At 43.0% G+C, this 20,832-nt stretch overlaps 1 protein-coding gene across 1 annotated transcript in view; it reads left to right on the forward strand.

The window, feature by feature from the left end:
- The first annotated feature begins 19,216 nt into the window (after positions 1-19,216).
- PIEZO2 (piezo type mechanosensitive ion channel component 2) overlaps positions 19,217-20,832 on the forward strand; it is a 287,457-nt gene continuing 285,841 nt past the window's right edge. Inside the window, exon 1 of the mRNA XM_039706337.1 lies at positions 19,217-19,514. Coding sequence (XP_039562271.1) covers positions 19,451-19,514 — 64 coding nt within the window. The 5' untranslated portion in view covers positions 19,217-19,450. The remainder of the gene's footprint in view (positions 19,515-20,832) is intronic.

Below are 20,832 nucleotides of genomic sequence, written 5' to 3' on the forward strand. Positions count from 1 at the left end.
GGATAATGTTTAATAGAGCTTTTTGTTGGTTTCAGTTCCAACTTGTGAGTTCAAAAGGGAAGCTGGAGTTGGAGAATTTCAGGATGCAAAGTGCTCTAAGTATGATATAAGCTTCAACAGCATGGCATCAACGCTATCTTGAAAGGATGTGGTTAGTGTGTGCTTCTGCACTGGCTGAGTGGGATGGCAGGCCCTAATCCATATTGATTCACTCTGATAACTGCGATAACTGGAGGCTGTTACAGTGTGTTCAAAGAGTGCATATTTTTTCCCAGCATGCGGCTCCTTAGACACAATCACATCAGGCTGTCTGCACCCTGAGAGTAGATCCAGGAAAGTTTCTAATTTTTAAGATAAGACATGAGAACAGCCAAATATGATCACAAATTGTTACAGCAGCTGCATCATGCAGACCTTAAGTGTTATTTTGTTATACCCCTGTACAGCTTTGTGAAAGCAGGTTTCCCTACTTAGCAACTATTTGCACAGAATCATGTAGTGCTGTAGGATACCTGGATGGATGTACCCTGAGTGTTTCCATGCACATTAAGAACACAGATCCCCAAGGTAAGCATCTGCTGAATCTTTGCCTAGAAGTACTGCTGAGAACCAGGCACTGGAGTTCCCAGAAGATCTGGTTTTGGGAATTATTTATTCAGTGCTGGCTAAAAACTGCACAGAACAGCCCCAAGGAGAGATGAATATCCTTTTCTTGTCTCTTTTTTTTTTTTCTTTTTTTTTTTTTTTTTTTTTTTTTTTCCTATCTCCTTTTTAGACACCAGTCCTGACAGGCCAGTCAGACTCATCAGCTTCTTCCTTATCCAACATCTCTAAGGTGCAAGGATATCTTTAATGTTAAATCTCACCACTGCAAAGAGCTAGCATTTTCTGGGGAGCTGCCAGTCACGGGTATTGCCTGGCATCTTACACTCATTCAGTTAGGTGCTTTAAGATTTCTTCCTACTCTCACCATTTTAATTTCTGGCTTTCACCTTCAATGCCTAAGAGTTTAACACTATTGTAATTGATAATAATGAAGAAAATAAATTAAGAATGTATGCATATACTCACAACAAAGTAGTGTGTACAATAAACCCATTTGTCTCTTTAGGACTAATTTTAAAGTGGTCACTGATAGGATGCTTATATAGTAACGTGCAATTTATAGCATTTCCTCTGGCAATGGTAATTCCAGTTAAAATAAGACATGAGGCCAGCTTCCTTTCCTCTTTTTTTTTCCCTAAAAATTTACCTGTTATTTGGGTTTTATTGTTCACTTGAGGATACAAAAAATTGCAAAAAGGAACAGCAACAGTCTCCAAGTTGCTTTGTGAGTAGAAGTTTTTTAGCAAATTAGGGCAGCTAAGTCCGCAGTATGCCTGATTTATTTTAAAGTGGTCACTGATAGGATGCTTATATAGTAATATGTGCAATTTATAGCATTTCCTCTGGAAATGTTAATTCCAGTTAAAATAAGACATGAGGCCAGCTTCCTTTCCTCTTTTTTTTTCCCTAAAAATTTACCTGTTATTTGGGTTTTATTGTTCACTTGAGGATACAAAAAATTGCAAAAAGGAACAGCAACAGTCTCCAAGTTGCTTTGTGAGTAGAAGTTTTTTAGCAAATTAGGGCAGCTAAGTCCGCAGTATGCCTGATTTACTTTTAAAATTTGCTTTCAGGTGATGGTTCAGCACAAAGGAGTTGATACTTAATTATCAATATTCCTCAAATTAGGATCTTTTGCTGACCATGGCTTTCTTCGTGAGTAGAAGTTTTTCAGCAAATTATGACAGCTAAGTCCCCAGTATGTCTGATTTACTTTTAAAATCTGCTTTCAGGTGATGGTTCTGCACAAAGAAGTTGATACTTAATTATAATATTCCTCAAATTAGGATCTTTTGCTGACCATGGAAACTCATATGTGTCAGTGCAGCAAGGCGTTAGTCTGTTTTATCACCCTGCCTATTGACAATCCAAAGGCGGCCTGGTGATGCTGATGGGGAGCAGTGCCTCTGTTCTAAAATTGGACTCAAGTAGCAGAAGGTCTCTTGCAGCCTTCTTACCCTGGAAATGCCAGACTATGAGTTGGATGTCCCTCAAACTGCCTGACAGAGAAGGCATTTCATTCCTGACCAGGCAGACTGTGCAGTCAAAGCATTCAGCGGCGGGGGAGAACCAAGCACTGAGCATTAGCTACTCCCTGCCTCCCACAACGTTCTCCTTTTCTAGCCAGTTCATTTCCAAGATATTTTTATTCAATGCCATTCTCCTCCTCCACCAAAAGACTGGGTCTCAAGCCAAAAATTCAGTGAGTACTCTACAGTCTGCTCCAATAGGCACAAGAATAACCTAGTTGATAATGTTCTCAATGACAACAGTGCCCATGATGGTTATGGCAAATATCTGATGCCTGGAGAGTCAGGGAGGCTTAAAGAGGAAGTGTGCAGTTTTCAACTTGAAAAGATTTCTTTTGTGCCACTCTGTGAGATGTTTCAGGCTTGTCTCTGAACGAGGATGACTGCAGTTACCTGCGTGATATTTGAGGCAATATCTGGGAATTAGTTGTGTTTTATTGGCAACTGTGGCCCTGCCTCTTGCTGCCACATCTGTGTTGGTTTCTGCTCTGTTATTGCCCATTCCAGAAAGCCCCCTTGCAGGTGAGCCCATAGCTGCTGTAAAACAGCTCTTAGGGTAAAGGATGCACTGAGTGCTCAGGCTCCCCATCACTTCTGTCTGGTCCCTTCCCACCACTCCACCAAGTCTTATGGGAGCACAGACATTGTGACTAAGGATGTTAACACAAGCAGCAGTACAATAGAGGCTTCTACATCAGGTCAGGGAAATCGAGTGGACATTTCTGCTGCACATTTTGTTAAATCTGTGTCTAATTAGTTCATTTTTACTTGAATAAAGTGTCTTGATCTTACCAATCATTTTCCTTGTCCGATGCAGGCTTTTGAACACCAGGGGAAACAGACTGTGATTGTCTGCAAAGGCTTTGAAAGGTGCAGCACGGCTGAGGCTCAGGCTGAGAAGAGACCCACACCCCCACAGCTTGCTCCAGGCTGGAGTGGGACAGCAAGAGGGTCATGTAGAAACCACTAGTTCATAACAGGCTGAAACAGGATTCGAGGTGCAGCAGGGCTGAGGCTCAGGCCGAGAAGAGAGACCCACACCCCCACAGCTTGCTCCAGGCTGGAGTGGGACAGCAAGAGGGTCATGTAGAAACCACTAGCTCATAACAGGCTGAAACAGGATTCAAACTCATGGTGAGACAACTCTTCCAGGCATCTCTGGGCAGGGGAAGTAAAGCACTCTCACAAGTCATGAATAAAAAGTATTGCAGTCTCTAGACCTGCTTCTGTCTTCCCTCTCTGAGGATTTTGGGGAGCAGGAGCAGGGACAGGCACATAGAGGAAGGGGAGACTGTACAGGGTGGCACTTTCAACCTCCATTGCTTCCTGCTGTTAGCCAACAGCAGCATTTGGTTGGATACAGGAAGGAAGGTAGGAGCAGGGTCTGTCTAAGAGTGGGACTTTGAAAGTAAGCTTCTGGAGCAGGGAAGTGTCCTTGGCTCTGTACCTGAATTACCTCTTCTGGTGAAAGGGAGGGAGGGAAGGAAGGAAGGAGGAACAGACCATGAAATAGTCTGAATCTGAATGCAGTCATAATACAGTTGGCCTGCTCACTTCTGGCAGCAGTGAGCTCTCATTTCATAAGGTGAATTAAAAAATCTCTGGAGAGGTTATCACTTTCTCAGACTATTACTATATGTGTGTATACATACAGGATAAATATATATTTTAATATAATACAAATATTAGAGTTTTAAAAGAAGGTTGCAAATTCTTTTTGAAAGGAAAAAAGCTATTCCCTCTTTTCTTGCTGAAAAATATGTTACATTTTTCATTCTCCAAGACTTTGCTAGCACACAAAACATTATTCTACTCTCAGTGTCTAGGTTCTCTGTGTAAGTTGATGACAGTAAACTGCTGGCTATCTCCATTTGGCAGTTGTCTTTGCTACTTGCTCTGTTTTCATGGGAAAGGGTTCAGAAAAGTGTATTTTCAAGTGTAGTACCCCAAGATTTTCTTTGCATATGCCTGAAGAGGGAATCCAAAGTCCTGGGTCTCCATGGATAAGGGAGGAAGAGTTGGGGATGAGTGTCTGGCAGAATAGGGCCAAGTAATTTCAGGGAATTTTAAGTAGAGGAAGTGGTGGTATGAATGAAAATATGATTGCATATACATTTAGAAATGAGCTACTCATTTGGTCTTCCTTGCATTAGAACCACCATGATTACAAATAAGGAATTCTTTTGTTGTTTAGCACAGAAATTATCTTTGTACTCTTTTATGTCATTTGACTCCATGCCCTGTGTTTAAGATGCCTCAAGGCTAGACTAGCTGTTTTCCTACAGGAGTACAAGTTTCAGCACCAATTCAACTTAGCTCAAAAAGCCAAAGTAATGCTAGTCTGGAAGCTAATATACCCAATTGTATTTTTCCTCTGTTGTCAGAGTTTGGTCTGTGGAGTACCAACTCTTTAAATGTAGTTACATTTAAAGTCCACTTGGAAAGTAAGAAACATATTCTTATATATCTGTAAAAGTCATCTGACAAGAAACCCAAGCCCATTTTGTTCTCTGATGTGAAAACTGCATTATTTTGAACATCTGGAAGGTAATGGTAAGTAGCTTCCCTTTTGGACCATTTCTCAGGTCTATAGAAGCATTAGTTTTTCTACACAAAAGGAAAAATTGATGTTGTCATAAAATGAGTCTTGCAACAACTGTTTTTAGATTTCTGCAGGGAAAGGGTTGTGCTTTTTTCTATTGGTACATTCAGACACAAACTGAAAAAGGCTAAGTGTAAGGGAAGGGGGTTAAAACCAAATCCAAAGTACAAAAAAATTAATAGATTGGGTGAGTGTGGAAAAATTCTGACAGACTATGTAATTAAAAAGGTTTATTTACCTTCTTCTCTGTGACCAGAAGTATAGAAAGCCCAAAGGGAGGAGACGTGGAATGAAAAACAATATTCTGTTAATAACCCAGCTGGTACAGACAAAGGAAGTGTCTGTGAGAGAGAGCAGAGGGGAAGTGGGAGAACACTGCCTGCTGTCTCCACATTTCCTAGGAAAAACGTAGCAGAATATTATGCCTATATTCCTTCTAACTCCACATTCTGGGGAGATGCTGTCAGCACCTTTCGTGACCCAATGCACTTTGGGTCTCAGCCCCAGTAGGTCACCAGTCACAGTATGCTTTTGGTAGACATTTTGTCTCCTGGGAAATACACTGAACTTGAGCCTTTCATTCCTTTCTTTTCATGTCTTTGAGACATAACCTGTTCCCTGAAGTCATTGTTGTCATGAGATTTCCTTTTAGTGACCACAAACTGCATTGCCAATTGCACGTTTTGCCACTAAGCAATTCTTACCGTTTTCTGCAGCCAGTGGAAAGTACGTTGCTCACCAAGACTGTGAATGGGGCAAATAATTTTGCTTTTGCAGTCTAGAAGATTTGAAAATGCTGAGGCAGCATTTCCTAGTGTCAGAAGCACATTTGTGATTGATTTCTTTTGAGGATTAACTGGGCAGCATAGTGAGACAAGTTTCTTAAAGAAAAGCTAGATCTAGATCTAAATTCTGGTACTGTGTGATTGTCTTCTGTTTACAACTGGACAGCAGATTTGCCCAGAAGATTTGAGGTAGAGGTGGAACTGTAGAAATGACCAGTAATAACTAGGAACGACCTAGTAATACGAATCTACTATGTCATGCCAAGGTCTTCAGCATCCTCCACACCTTCCTTATAGTTCTTTTCATGGTAAATGCATGTGGTTGAACACCACTCATCTATATGAACCTAATGGTGATCGGGATGTAGGGTGGCTATTGGCAGATCTAAGGAAAAGCAGCAAACTGAAAGACAGCTAGCGTGGTTTCCCACATCATGTTGATTTAAACAAACAGGGCTGTTGCATGGAATGGCCCAGTGCTTTTGAAGGAGAAAATGCAGACATGGGCATCCCCTTCCTTTGATGTTAATTTTACAATCTTCTTCAAGTGGGCACTAAAGTTTGATGGATTTTCAGCATTCATTTAAATAGACTGAAATTACTCTGAGCCACTACACTGTAAAATCTCCACAGTTTGGAAAGGCATGGGGCAGTCCTGCTGAAAGCCAGAAAAAAATGCAGAGAACAAAGAACAGCTACAATAAATAATAATGTTCTGAAAATAAATTACCAGAAAGACTGAGAGCCTGCCACCATAAACATTATTTTACAGGAAATGACAGTTCCTTGAAAATATTGAGCATAATTCTCTAAGGGAGAGAGAAAAACAACAAACCCTTTTCAATTTTAGAATTGCCAATGATGTCAAGGCTAAACCATTTCTGTCTTGTGATCTTGACTAGATGGTCTCTGAATACAAGTGCATCAAGAATATAAATGTAACACTGGATCCAGCAGCTCCAGTCTGAGCATGGCCTTTACAGTGTGACTGTTGATTATGTGCCATGGTTTAACCCCAGCTGGCCATGAAGTACCATCCTGATGCTCACTTATTCTCCCTTGGTGGGATGCATGAGAGAATTGGAAGGGTAAAAGTAAGAAAACTCATGTGTTGGGATAAAGACAGTTTAAAGGTAAAGCAAAAGCTGTGCACACAAGCAAAGGAAAACAAGGAATTTATTCACCGCTCTGGGCAGGCAGGTGTTCAGCCATCTCCAGGACAGTAAGGCTCCATCACTCTTGATGGTAACTTGGGAAGACAAACACCTCTTCCTTCTTCTTCCCTCAGCTCTATATACTGAGCATGATGCCATATGGTATGGAATGTCCCTGTGGCCTGTGTGGGTCAGTTGTCCTGGCTGTGTCCTCTCCCAGCTTCTCGCACACCCTCAGCCTTCTCACTGGTGGGGTGGTGTGCGAGTAAGTAATGACTGTGACTCTGTAAGCACTGCTCAGCAATAACTAAAACATCCCTGAATGACCAACACTGTTTTCCTCACAAATCCAAAACATGGCCTCATACCAGCTATTGTGAAGAAAATTAACCCAGCCAAAGCCTGCATAACAAATTAGCAGCTTTTTAGCCTTATTCCTGCAGCTCATCCAGGAGAGACACAGCTGCACTGGACTCTTTGCTTAGGATTTGAAATTTGTTATAAAGATACTGCCCCTTCAAACATGCTACCTGCATGTCTTAATGGCTGGAATCTGTATTTTGGGCTGGAGATCTGTGACTGGGTGCAGGAGACAAAGTAGGAAGGGGAGAAGAGGGAAAACTGGTGTAAACTCTGTCCTCTCCTTTTGAATAGGCTGTGTGACTGCAGAGGTCATGGATGGTGTGTATCCTTCCTAAGAGTGGGATATCTCCAAGCTGACATGTATTTCATACGGACACTCAAAAGGATTGTAACTATTTCTGCCCTTCTTCGTTCATTAGACAACAATTTGCTTCTAAAAATTTGTCCTGAGCCTTGAGGACACTGCTTGTGCCTTTCTTATGCTCAGGTAACAGTCAATGCTGGCACCTAAAAGCTCTGCATTAACGTAGAAACTTGTGTTTTACCAAATACTCCAGCCTGTAAGCAGGGAAAGTATAAAACAATCATGGTTCATGGGGACTTCACTTCCTGTTTTTAGACCTCTTTACCCATACATTTTTGAGTAAGAACTGTCGCTTCTGCCACAATAGTGGTTTAGTAACTGTAAAAAAATTGATTACTGTCTTTGTACAAGCTTTTCTTGCAAGAAAGAATATTCAAAACAAAGCAAAGACAGGACAGAATAAGGGAAAACATTCGTCAAATGAGAAACTGAAGGTCATTCCTCTTATCTACTCTGTTTTCTACTTTACACATATATTTTTGAGTAAGAACTGTCGCTTCCGCCACAATAGTGGTTTAATAACTGTAAAAAAAATTGATTACTGTCTTTGTACAAGCTTTTCTTGCAAGAAAGAATATTCAAAACAAAGCAAAGACAGGACAGAAAAAAGGAAAACGTTCGTCAAATGAGAAACTGAAGGTCATTCCTCTTATCTACTCTGTTTTCATCTGCAAGGGGACATGCATTATGTTTAATAAAATATTTGATCCCAGCCAAAGAGTTCCTATCCTCCTCCATTGGTTTTAGTTCTGTACTCTGTTTGAAAATAAGCAGAGGTCACTTTAATATGGGTTTGGGAAATAGTGAGAAAAAAACAGCCTGGAAGGCAACCACTGCAAAGTTGTTATTATTATTTGTTACACTATGGCACTTTTGCAAATAGGAGATGTGGAAGAAGGGGAAAGAAGGGTATAGCTGTAAACACAAGGGACCAGAGGAATTAAGGGAAGGGCAAAAAGGAGATCACCCTGTCTAGAATGAAAAAAGTTCAGCTCTGCCTCCAACTTCCATGATATTTGAAGCACCTCATTGTTGATCTGTGCTTAGAGCTGAGTCAGGTATTTCACTGTAGTTCTTGGTGAGTCCCAGGTCTAGGCCCATGACTAGATCCAGTCTTGTCATAGTTACCATAGTTACCTGTGCTTCAAGGGGGGATTGTGACAGTGGTAGTCTAGGTTACTCTTTTGTGTCTCTTTAACTACAAAGCCATCATGGTTTTATCACCTTGGATAAGGTGATAAAATATAAAGTTCAGCATTATGCTCAACTATGTTTCACTGTATCAAAATAAAAATACATCATATAATGACAGTAGAAAAATTTAATTTTTAAAATATATATTAAAAATATCTTTCCTCTCCCCGACTTTTCTCTTTTGTCTTTCTAGTCCTTGTTTTACAGTAAACAGGAACTTTTATTTTTTAAATTTTTTTTGCCACTCTTCTGGAGGAAACTTGTACAGAAAAGACACAATGTTGCAACTGGTACTTAAAATGTCACAGTTATGCTTTTCATAACTGTTCAGGATTTTCCTGAACATGCAGAAGAAGTGAGAAGAATGCAAGTCACATGATGAGGTTCACTGGTGGGATGTTGGCCATTTGGAATTTTCAGAAAGTCCATGCAGAATTTTGCAAAAAAATATAGTCAACTTTGTGGTTGCCCGGGTGAAATACACACTTGGATAATGTTATGCCACTTGATTTTTCATTATAAGACAGTTTGCTCAAGATTCAAGAGTTCCCTTAATGTCCAAACTAAAATGTGTTTGTAGCTGTGGGCTGATCAAAACCTGTTGCCCTCTACTGTTTCATTTTTATCATACAATCAGAATGGCCTGGATTGGAAGGGTTCTTAAAGATGGTCTAATTCCAATCTCCCCTACAATAGGCAGGGATACCACTTACTAGATCAGGTTTCTCAGGGCTGTATCCAACCTGGCCTTGAACACTTCCAGGGATCAGACATCCACAACTTCTGTGAGCAACATGTTCCACTGCCAATCACCCTCTGAGTAAAGCATTCATCTAATTTAAACCTACACTCTTTTAATTGAAAACCATTGTTCATCGTCCTGTCACTATTTGCCTGTATAAAAACTCCTTCTCCCTACTTTTTGACAAGCCCCCTTTAGGTACTGGAAGGTCATAATGAAGTCTTACCAGAGCCTTTTCTTCTCCAGACTGAACAACTCCGGTTCTTCCAGCTGGTCTTCATAGGAGAGTTGCTCCATCCCTCTGATCCTCTTCATGTCCCTCCGCTGGATCTGTAACAAATCCACACCATTCATGTGCTGGGGACCCTAGAGCTGGACACAGCAGTCGAGGTGGGGTCCCACCAGAGGGGCGTACAGGGCAGAATCATCTCCATCAACCCTCTGCCCATCCTGCTTTTGAAGCAGCCCAGGCATACACTCTGGGCTGTGAGTGCACATCACTGGGTGATGTTCAGCTTTCCATCCATAAGAATCCCCAAGTCCTTGTCAGGGCTACTCTCAGTTCCTGTCCTTCTGTTGTGCCAACTGCACCGCTTCACTTGGTGCCATCTGCAAACCTGCTGAGGGTGCACTTAACCCCACTCTCTATGTCATCAAGGGAAGATACTGAAGAGCACCTGTCCCAGGACAGAGCCCTGAGGGACACCACTTGTTACCTACCTCCACCTGGACATAGACCCATTGACCACAACTCTATGCTCATGTCCATCCAGCCAAACCCTCACCCTTCTATTTCTCCTTCCAGCTGAGCTGAGTTGACCAAGGAGAGGTAAGGATGCAAAGGGCTTGTTCACTCAGCCCAGTGTCGGGTATTTTGGGCTGTAGACTGATGACCTCATAGCAAAGAATGCTGCTGTGCACAGCAGCCGGGCAGTTCTGGCATCCTGCTGCCTTTCTGTCCCTGCTGCCCATAAGGGCTTGCAACAGGCAGCTAAACCAGGAATGGACTCACTACCAACTCTCCAAGGAGTTAGTGGAGGGAAAGATTATTACCTTCAGAGAAAAATCCAGCACTCTCAAAACTTGGGATTGCCCTCTAAAGGTGCCTGCAGCTCTCTTTTAATTTTATTGGAAGACTGGGTTCCCAAGTTGAGTGGTGAAAATATCCACATATGTAAAACATATCACAGACCTAATCTTCACATGTGCCCACTTCAGCAATCAAACAAGTCACCATGAGAGCAGAAGTCTGTGCAGCAGCAGAATGACTTGAGAAAGTGTAGTGGTGCAGATCCTTTGACCTTACTGCTGGTACTATGTGTGTGCTTGAGAGCTAGGAGCCACCTACTTGAGCCTTGCATGTTCTACTCCTGAGGAGTAAAACAGATGCAACAACTTGTGCTTGATTTGCCTGTTTTGTGCCACTTGCAGGTGGATGCCTCATGGATCTGTTGCACACAAATTACCTGAATTCCAGTACACCTCTCTGTAGAATAAAAAAAAAACCACTAAGATATTGGTTTATGAATGCCACAATGTCAGACGGCTGCACATTGGCATTTGAATCTGATCCTGTGGAGCTGCTTGTGCTTCCTTGGAGATTGACTAGACCCTGTTGTGAATAATAAACCCACTCAGAAATTGAATCCAGTTGCCATATTAAAACATGCATTTCCTTTTTTTTTTTTCCCCCCCTGGGAAGATTCAACAGTGTGTTCAGTTACTATTGTCTTATTTTCAGATAGATTTTAGTAATTATAAGTGCAGAAATACAATTAGAAAAGAAAAATACAAAAATAATAGGAAAACAGAACTACCAGGGTAGGTATAACTCCTGAATAAGTAGCTGAAAGGATCTATTCCCAGAATGAATTCAAAAACTTTTTTTCATACTCTCTCTATAATGTAAATGGAAAATGTTATATCTCTGGATAACAATCCAAAAGACTCAGAAGCAGTGAAAGAAATCTCACTATCTCACCATGTCCCAAAATGTAGGTCTGCTTCTATAACTCTGTCTGGTGTTTCTGGTTTTGGTGGTGGGGCTTTTTATTTTGTTTGTTTTGTTTTGGTGTTTTTCTTCTTTTTTTTTTGTTTGTTTGTTTTTTAAATTTTAAATTTATTTAATGAAAGAGTTTTGGCAATGCTTATGTGGGATCTGAAATATTTTCCATGCATGCCTGCATTGATTTCATGTTCAAATCTCAGTTTGTACCATAGGAACATGCACAATCACAGAATCATTTAGGTTGGAAAAGATCTTTGAATCATTGAGTCCAATGACTAACCCAGCACTGCCAAGTCCTTAAGTGCCACATCTACACATTACTGAAATACCTCAAGGGATGGTGACTCAATCATTTCCCTGGGCAGCTTGTTCCAGTGCTTGAAAACCGTTTCAGTGAAGAAATTTGTCCTAATATGCAATCCAAATCTCCCCTGGCATAACTTGAAGTGGTTCCCTCTCATCTTAGAGACAAAATGATATTTAGATTATTTGGAAGGTTTTTAATTAGTATTTTTTAGTCTATAATGCAATGCTGAATCAAACTGGTATCTAAATGAAGAATTAAAATGGAACTTTTTTTCGAACCAAAGTATTAATTAGGATTCCATCCTGTAACTCCAGTCATGTGCTGTGTAACTTTGTATGCTTTTTCCAGTGGTGTTCTTCCTCTTAAGAATGAAGCAGTGTTTTTCTAAGTCAAACTTGTCCTCTTGTGCCATGAAACAGACGTGTTACAAGCAGTGGCATTCCAGGTTTTCTCACACTGGTCAATGTTCCTGTCCTCTGCCAGCTTTGACTCCTTTGCTTAGAGGAGAGTTTACAGTCCATGCCTGTTGTCCAGGTCACCAACGATCTGTGTAGGGTGTCTGATCCTTGGTGTTACATGATGTTTGAGATTTCAGCATGAAGCTCTCTCTTTAGTTCAGCACTAATTATTTGGAGCTGCTGAATTTTCACCACTAAAGAAATATCTGTCTGACCACAGAAACAGTCCCTGTAAATGAATTAACAGGGATTTTTTTTTTAGCTGTCAGGCAGCATGCATGACTTTCCTGTTTCACCTCAAAGTGGACTAAATTTCTAGCATTATTATCTAATTATAGCACTGGTCATTGGAATGGAAAATTATTGTTGCTTGGTTTTCCATTGTTGGTTGCTCTGGGGATAGATACCTTTGTCCAAACCAGTTAGTTTTCAAAATTATTTTTAAATGTATGCTGCTGTATGGAGCAACCCTGCCAGGTAATTCTCTTTTGCCTGGAGCCATTCATCAGCTGACTTCCTCTCCTACTTCTCAACTCCCTGTATCCTACCCAAGACATGGATGAAACACACGTGTGTGTGAACATAAAATAATTTCCTTCCCTTCTCTTCCTTATTTTATCCATCTCTTCCAAGCCAAGTTTATTCTTTAGTTGCTAAGGGCTTCTCTCAAGGAATTTATCCTGGAGGGACAGGAAAAATGAGAAAGGGGGAGATGTGAAGTGTGTCTGCTCACCCATCAGGTGACCGAGCTAAGGCATGCCAGCAGCTTTCTTAGCACAGCCCTGCTGGAGCCACTTGCCTTTCCAAACTGAAATTCCCATCTGCTTCCTTACATTGCAGATCTGCCTGAGGCTGCCTGAGGTGTGGTAACAACACACACAGATTTTATAAGGATTTTTTCAGTGTCTGTTTAAAGGGAAGCAAAAGGACAGGTTGTGCTTTTCCAGCCCTTGCAGAAGGACAGGTGTTGCAATAGTAGGCTCTGCAGAAAGGCAGGGAGGGATGGGGTGGAAGATGTGGGGAAACTGAAAAGACATATCAGACTGAAAGCATTTCATTGTCTCACTAGAAGGGAGTGTTCCCTGGCCACGAATCCCACATAAATGAAGAAGAGTGTTTTTAGGGCATGCCTGCCCACTGCCCAGCTTTCAGGAATGATGCATTTCAGTCACAGTCAGCCTAAACTGGATCTGAGCTCAGGACTTGCAGGAGTTAGTGGTTTCCTTGATTGCGTAGGCTCAGCTGGAGGAAGGAGTTCTGGCTGAAGCACAGGTGTGTGAAGTGATGTCTGCTCTTACACTTGGGTAATAAATCTATTATTTTACTGTTATACTGCTCCACAGAGAATTCTGGTTTTGGTCCAGCATGCTTTGGGATCTGCTCAGCCTCATTTCTCTTTGCTCTGCACTGACACCGCCAGCAGAAGTGTAAATTGCGACGGTGCTTCTGTGATGCAAAGGCCCAGCTCTCTGCCAGCTGCTAATGATATCCCCACCACCACAGAGCATCACTGACAGCCATTTCCAAAGGAGTCCAGATGAATGTTTTATGTTTTAATTCCATCTAGCTCAGATCTGTTGCATAGCTTTGTGTTTGCAGTAATCTGGCCAGGAGTGTCTTGGAACCACTTAATTTCATCACGCACTTTATGATCATGTTGTAATTATCCATAGTCAAACCAATGATCTTGATTACAGAGCATGACCGGGAATAATTGTATTTCATGGCATTGTTCCAGCTTGTTTAAAGATTTTCTTTAAAATATGCCTGAAATGTAAAAGTATTAAACAGATACTCTTAATGGTTAATTCTTTTTCAGTGACTAGTAGGAAATTTATTACTTGTGGTTTTTTCAGACTGAAAAATACTCTTGACGAGCTCTGCTCTTTTACTAGACAGTTTTAATTATGTGACATGCCTGTTTGTTATTTGACAGTCTGCTCATGTTTGGGCTCTGAACACGCAGGGGAATATTCATGGTTCATTGTTTATTGAACAATCCTTTCAGACTTTGCACAATCTTTTGAAAAACTCTTCCAATGTATAATATGTTTACATGCAGACAGGTAAACTATGCATGCTTAATTAGAATTTTTTTTCTTCTTTTTTTTTATTTGATCACAACTGAGGTGTCGTGCTTAAAATTCCTGGCATAATATGCCTCAGCAATCACAGAAATCTGATAATCTAATCAGGAAGATATTAAAAGTATTAATAATCCTATTATTAATCATTAAGAGGATAGCTGTTGAAGCTATCCTACTTTTCTTATTCTACCAAGAAAAGAAACTTGCAAACAAACAAAGCAGTGGCTCACGTGCTGATGCTTGCTTGATTTGAAAGGAGCAAACACAATTAATGTATAATTGCTAAAATTTACTCCTGATTTGAGTAAATTCACAAGTATGTCATATCACAGCTCTGTGTGAAGATCCCACTAGCTTCCACCTTGTCTAGCCTCTCTTATTAATGGATATGGAAGAGTTTTCCTGTGTTATTGATGCAGCCACAAAATAATGCTGGAGGAGCTTGGGGATGTTTTTGGTTTCCATCCATTCAGTGAGCAGCTCTGTTTTGTCAGTCCTCTGCACTGACCACTAGACAATGCCATTTCCCTTAACAGTCATAATGAATGTTGCTCCTAATGATTAACTTCTGATCTATGTGGAAGTGTTCAGTAGTCAAGAACAGATTTCATTTATAATTGCATAGACAGTAAATGACGCTTTGAGACACCATTTGGATCCTGCCAGGTTTGATGTCTTACAAAACATGATGAAACTGGAACTGCTTGAGTACCTGACAGTTCTCTCCTGTTGAGTTTTAAATTATTCTCAGGTAAAGATTATAACATTTTGATGCTTCCTAATTGATCAGATTGTAAAACCCATCCAAACAAAACCGACAATCAACAAGAGTTTCTATAAACAGGTATTCACTGAGCAAGATGAAAGTTCTAGACAGAATCTGTGACATGAGTTGTGAACACTAACGCAGGCTAGGAGGCAAAAAAAATCAGACCTTTGTTGATGCATCTGATTTTAGAAAGCTTCTACACACCCTGTGCCCAGTTCTAATTCATCTGAAATGAGTGGTGAAATTGTGGATTAATGATTGGAAGATAAATCAAGCATGGAGAAAATTTGGATGCTCCTAAGAAACTTTCCTGCTCTGTTGGGGCAGCTGAATATTTCTAAGGATGCCTACTCAGCATACATTTGAGTGGAATGAATTTCCTTATTGTAAAGCAAGACAAGCTCATGATTTAGGAAGATAAAATAGTTACTGACTACTGCTGGTACTGGGGAGTTAAACTCACTGTGAACAAGAATCAGCTTGAACTCTTTTTTTTTTTAAACTTTTCTTGAACCAGAAATGAACTTGAATATTATTTTGAAGTTTAACTGAACTTCATGCTGGAAGGGAACAATAACATCTTCAGTCAGAGCTGAATGTGAACTAAGCTTAAATACTGAATTGCTTGACTCCTGGTGAGCCACTGCAGGCTGTTCCCCCAGCTGCTGACAGGACTGAGCAGGAGGAGAATAGGTACGAGGAGCAGGATGTTTTCATGTATTCTTAGGGAGCATGGATCAAGAGACATAACATGCTAGTTAATCATCACTGCAAATGTTAAAGCCATTTCCTTCCCCACAGGTCCCCAAAGCAGGACTCTCATGTTGTAAGAATAACAAATATAAACCAGCACTGCAGAGCAGTGACTGCCCTGAAAAGGCTTCAGTAACTTCTCCTGCCTCTCAGTAGAACTTAATGCCTTGCTGCCTTTTTATATAGGAGTTTTGTTTCTTCAGCTAGTTTAGCACTCATTTATGGAGCTTGCCAACTGTATGGATTGTGTGATCATGTAACATACATATATACACATGTATCCATAGTCAAGTCCTTGGTATATTACTCAGTCTCTGACTGTTAGAACAAAGGCATGAGTTCATGATTCAAACAGCCAAACAAATGTGAAAGCTCAGGAAATTAGGAGCTATTTTTCTGAACAGCACTGTTTTGGAAAGTCAGCCCAATTCAGTCAACTTCAATCACCAATTCTAAATTATTCTATTCTACCTAGTGGAATTGGTGACACAATACATTCTGAACTTTTTTCCTCCCAGTATCTCTCTTGGCCTCTGACTCTATTCACTGCCACTGTTTTTGCATACTGGATGGAGTGGGAACAACATTTTTCAGACTCCCCCACAAGTTATCATAACAGAGAAGGTGACAAGATGAGGTAGAGCAAATCTTTTCATGGCTGAGGTTTGTTATTTTATAAAAGTAAAATCTTCTTCCCACTCTTTATTAAGGCTTCATCAACCTCCCCAATGCTAAAATATTTTCAACTAAGGTGGGTGTTACATATCTGGGGAGCTGAGATTCTGATAGCTGAAAGAAAGGCTGATAGGTGATGAGATAGCTACATCCACTGCTAGCACATTTACTGGTTGCTGAAGGATTCACACAGTCTGGCAATTTCCTGTGGTTTGCAAAGGGAAAGAGGAAACCTCTGTGGCCCACAGTGTGATTTCAGTAGTTGTATGCCTTTAGGGAAGAAGCAAACCTCTTGCTTTATATTCAAATTGCTTTTGCGTCACTTAAAAAAACTAATCAGCTAAATAAGCTCCTGGCCTATTTCTAATTATTGTTCTCTATTAAGTAATCCAACAGACACTTTCCCCATTAATTTTGTTTCTCTTTCTGTATTTTAGTCAGTCCTGTGCTTTATTGCTTCCATGCTGGCTAAAGAGCCTCTCCAATTTTCAAGTTAATGCATTAATTGTTTCTGTCAACAGCTGAGCTACAGAAGGTGTACACAATTATTGGTAAGGCTTCATGTATTTCTTTATACTTTGTACCACTCCATAGGTGTGTGGTTGGTCGATGGATGTTTTGTTGTTCTCTCAAAATTATGTGTATGCAAACAGTTCATTCCCAGCAGTTACAGAAAAGAGATATTACTTGCAGAAAAGACATTTTAGCCAAAAGGTGGCACTGCGGCTGCATAGATTTTGCAGTAGATGAACAGTCTGGTAAAATGTAAGGAGCCACGCAATACATTTATTTAAACTCCTCTTTTCATTCAGTGTGAATGGAAACTATTGAAAACTGGCTAATTACTTCCCAAACACTAGCACAAAACCAATGCTTTCTGAAGTAAAGAATTTGGTAACTGTACTATAAAGATAATAAATACTTCTTCCTGGCTTTAGTTAACTTGAAAAACTCAAAACCAAAACAAAAACCCCCAAACCCAATCAATATCTGAAAATGCGGTGCCAAAGCGCACAGAATGTTTCAGCTGTGCATGTATCCTACACAAAGAGACTGCTATTAATTGCTGCTTTGTAGCCTCTAAGGCAAGGAGACCTTCCTTGGAAACTTAAAATGGATCCTGTGGCCTTAAAACAATGCTGGGATTGACTTTACCACAAGCTGATCAGACACTTTAGCAGATTAAGTACTTGCTGATCTTAGTGTTCTGCCACCTACAGACACCATCACCAGATGTATTCCCAAAGACTGATGTGCACAGAAACCTCTGCCAGAAGACAGAGAACCACATATCCAGGCTTGGTTCGTGGTCGAGATGTGTGGGTGAGCTGGGCCTGAATTTGGGGAGGGAGGGAGCAACCTCCACAGTCTGTGCCCTGACACGGAGGTGTCACATTCATCCTGCTAGGACGGGGCTTCTTTACAATCCCTGTTAAGACAGATAGAGGTTATATTTTAACTCCACACACTGCCTGTGAGCTGACTGTGCCTCCTCAGAGGAGGCTTAGGCTCTGGTGATGGGATTCTTTTTATCAGACTCATTAGGCACATGGAATTGCTTTTTGTAGCTGGTTTTTCTTCGCTTTCCTGAGCATTTTCATATACGTAAGTCTAGAGTTCTTGACTTCTCAAAGATACTTGTATCAGATTCTGTTAGCATGTTACATAATATTTTAATATCCAAATAATTCCCATTATTCATAAAACAAAAGTCAGATGTATGCATGGTTCATGTCATTTGAACCCCCCAAATGCATAGTTTTAATTTTTTTCTTTAAAAGGCCCCTTGTATTTTCCTGAGAGTCATGTTTGTGTTTGTAATAATTTTTCTCTGCAAGAAGGATATGAAAATACTTTATTTTAGAAAGCGCAGGAAAGCAAAATATGCTCAAGTAATTAAAAGAGAGGGGGAAAAAACCAAAACCAAACATTCAAACAAGACTTCAAGAGCAAAATCTAGGACTCTTTACATTTGAAATAAGACTGGATGAGGTCCTTCACCAGGAGGAAGGGCTGAGAAGTTATGTCAAGGACCACAGGGTCACTGCTCCTGCTTTCTCTGACCCCAGAGTGAAGTTACCTAAAGCATTGCCCAGGAAGAGGATGTTCAATCTCAGCTTCCCTTATTTAAGTATGAGGGATTGTAATACACTGCGAAAAATGAAACACATTTTTACTTGTATTGATAACAACATTAATAACTTTCTATTTTACAGCATTGCTATTTCAACCCCACCTGTGACATTCATTTAGTACACGCACAGGGACGCACCAGCTGCGCCTTGAAGCGGTCCCTTTAAACCCAAAGCATTTTCTAACCAGCACCGTATTTTAAAGGGTAAAAAGCTTTCCAGAAAAGTCAAATACATTCCAGCCACCGGAGATCTATTTTTTTCCAGGCGACAATTTTCTTGTGGACCTAAATGTGCTGCTGAAAGGGGAGGGGGAAGGGGGGGAGAAGGAGGAGGGGCAGAAAGTGAACAGATTAGAGAAAACCGCTCCCCAGTCAAGGAAAAAAAAACCCTTAAAAACAAAAATTTAAAAGAAAAAAAATAAGTGAAGGGAAAAAAATAACACCCCTCCCCAACACCAACACGAAAAGAAGCGTTAGGGAAATCCTGTGAAGTTTTCGGCGCAGGTCGGGAGCCGGCGCGGTGGCAGGACGGTCCCGGCGGAGGGGCGCGCAGGCAGGGCCGGGGGCGGAGGAGGCGCGGGGCGGGGCAGGCAGGGGCAATTCCCTGGCGCGGGGCGGGGCAGGCAGGCAGGGGCAATTCCCTGGGTTCGCGCCGCCGTGGGAGCGGGGGAGGGCGGTGGGGGCAGCCCCGAAGGGGCGGGCGTGTGCGTGCTCCGGGCCGGGGGTGCGGCGCGGCGCTGCTTGCATGGGCTGCCGCCGGGATGCGGCGGGAGGCGTGAGGCGGCGCGGCTGAGGCGAGGAGGGGACGGGCGATGCTCCGCTGCCGCGGCGGCTCCGCTCACGGGCGGCCCTAGGAGCGGCGGTGGCGCGCAGAGAGGGACGGCTCTCCGGCCGGCCGGCCGCGACCCCCGCCCGCCGCGATGGCCAGCGAGGTGGTGTGCGGGCTCACCTTCCGGCTGCTCCTGCCCGTGTGCTTGACTGCCGGTATGTCCCTCCGTCCCTCTCTCCCTCCCTTCCTGGGTCCCCGGGGCTGTGGGATCGCCGTCGCTGCCGCCGGGGCCGGCGGCTTGGGGGATGCTCCGCACTCCTTCCTCGTGGCATCTTCCCCGTTCCGCTGTTTCTCCAAGAAACTTTAAACTTCGTAACTCGCCCCTAATTTCTCATGTGCTTGTTGTTGTTATTAATTTTTGTCGCCGTTGGTGTCCATCCGGGGGTGCGGGGCTCCCGCGTGTGGCAGAGCTCTGCTCGCAGCCGCGGCACCGGCGTGCGGGGCTCCGCGGCTTTTCGCTCGGAACAGCGGCCGCTGCTTTCCGAGTCCCGCGTCGTCCCGCATCCTCGGGCAGGGAGTGCGAGAGAGGAGGATTCAGGGTTTGCTCTGCAGGCAGGCTGAGCTGCCGTGTTAGGGTTTCGGGGGTACTTTGTAAATGGAAGAGTGAGCGTCGTTTAGAAGTAGCAGCCCTCAAATTTACAGAGGTTTTCGGGACGTAGATTTTCCTTACTTTGAGAAATTTCAGTCTGCTAAATCGCGTTACTTAGCAGGCGGTCATCCAAGGAACTAATTATTTTTGGATGGAGAAGAGCGGTGTCCAGCCGTGGGTGAATATGTTAATATCAATCCGTGCCCCCCGCACAGTTTGAAAAACTCTGCAGAAGTCCCGGTTTCCCGTTAGGTCGCAGGACTGCGGGCTGGCCTGGAAAGCCGCGGTCGCCGAGGGCAGCTCGGGGGCTGTGTGGCCGGGAGATGGGGAAGGGGGGCCGGGAATGGCACGGCGCGGAGAGAAACCCGTGGATGGTGAGCCCCGCGTGGCGCATCCTCCGCGGGCGGCGGAGCGGTGCGGGCCGTACCTTGCGGGGCTCCCGGGCTGGTCCCGGACCGCCGCTAGCCCCTTCCCGGCCGCCCGGGGCTGCCGGGAGCGAGTCCCGCTCTCCGTGCGGCGTCCTTCCAGGACCGCGCTGCCCAGCAGCCCCCGAAACACGCATCCTTCCCGGGGCTTTGCCCTTGACTAACCCCGGGGTGGCCCGGCCAGCGCCACTCTATTTCTGCATCTTTTCCTCCACCCTGCCCGGGAGCTGCCCGACACTGGTTCCAGGTGCCCTATCCTGCCTCCGACCTCTCCTCCGGGAAGGAGGACGCGGATCCCATCCCAGCCTTGCTGGAGGCGTGCGGGACCCAGGGCGCTCCCTGGTGCCTCGCGGTGTGCAGCCCTCCTGATTTCGCGGCCTGGCAGTGAAAATGCACTTTTCCCCCGTCGCTTTGCCTGAGGCCGCGTGTGTGGTGGGTGCTATTAGCAGGGTTGTATGA

The sequence above is a fragment of the Passer montanus genome, unplaced genomic scaffold (assembly GCF_014805655.1).
Source record: "Passer montanus isolate IOZ18808 unplaced genomic scaffold, ASM1480565v1 scaffold19, whole genome shotgun sequence".
Lineage (NCBI taxonomy): Eukaryota > Metazoa > Chordata > Aves > Passeriformes > Passeridae > Passer > Passer montanus.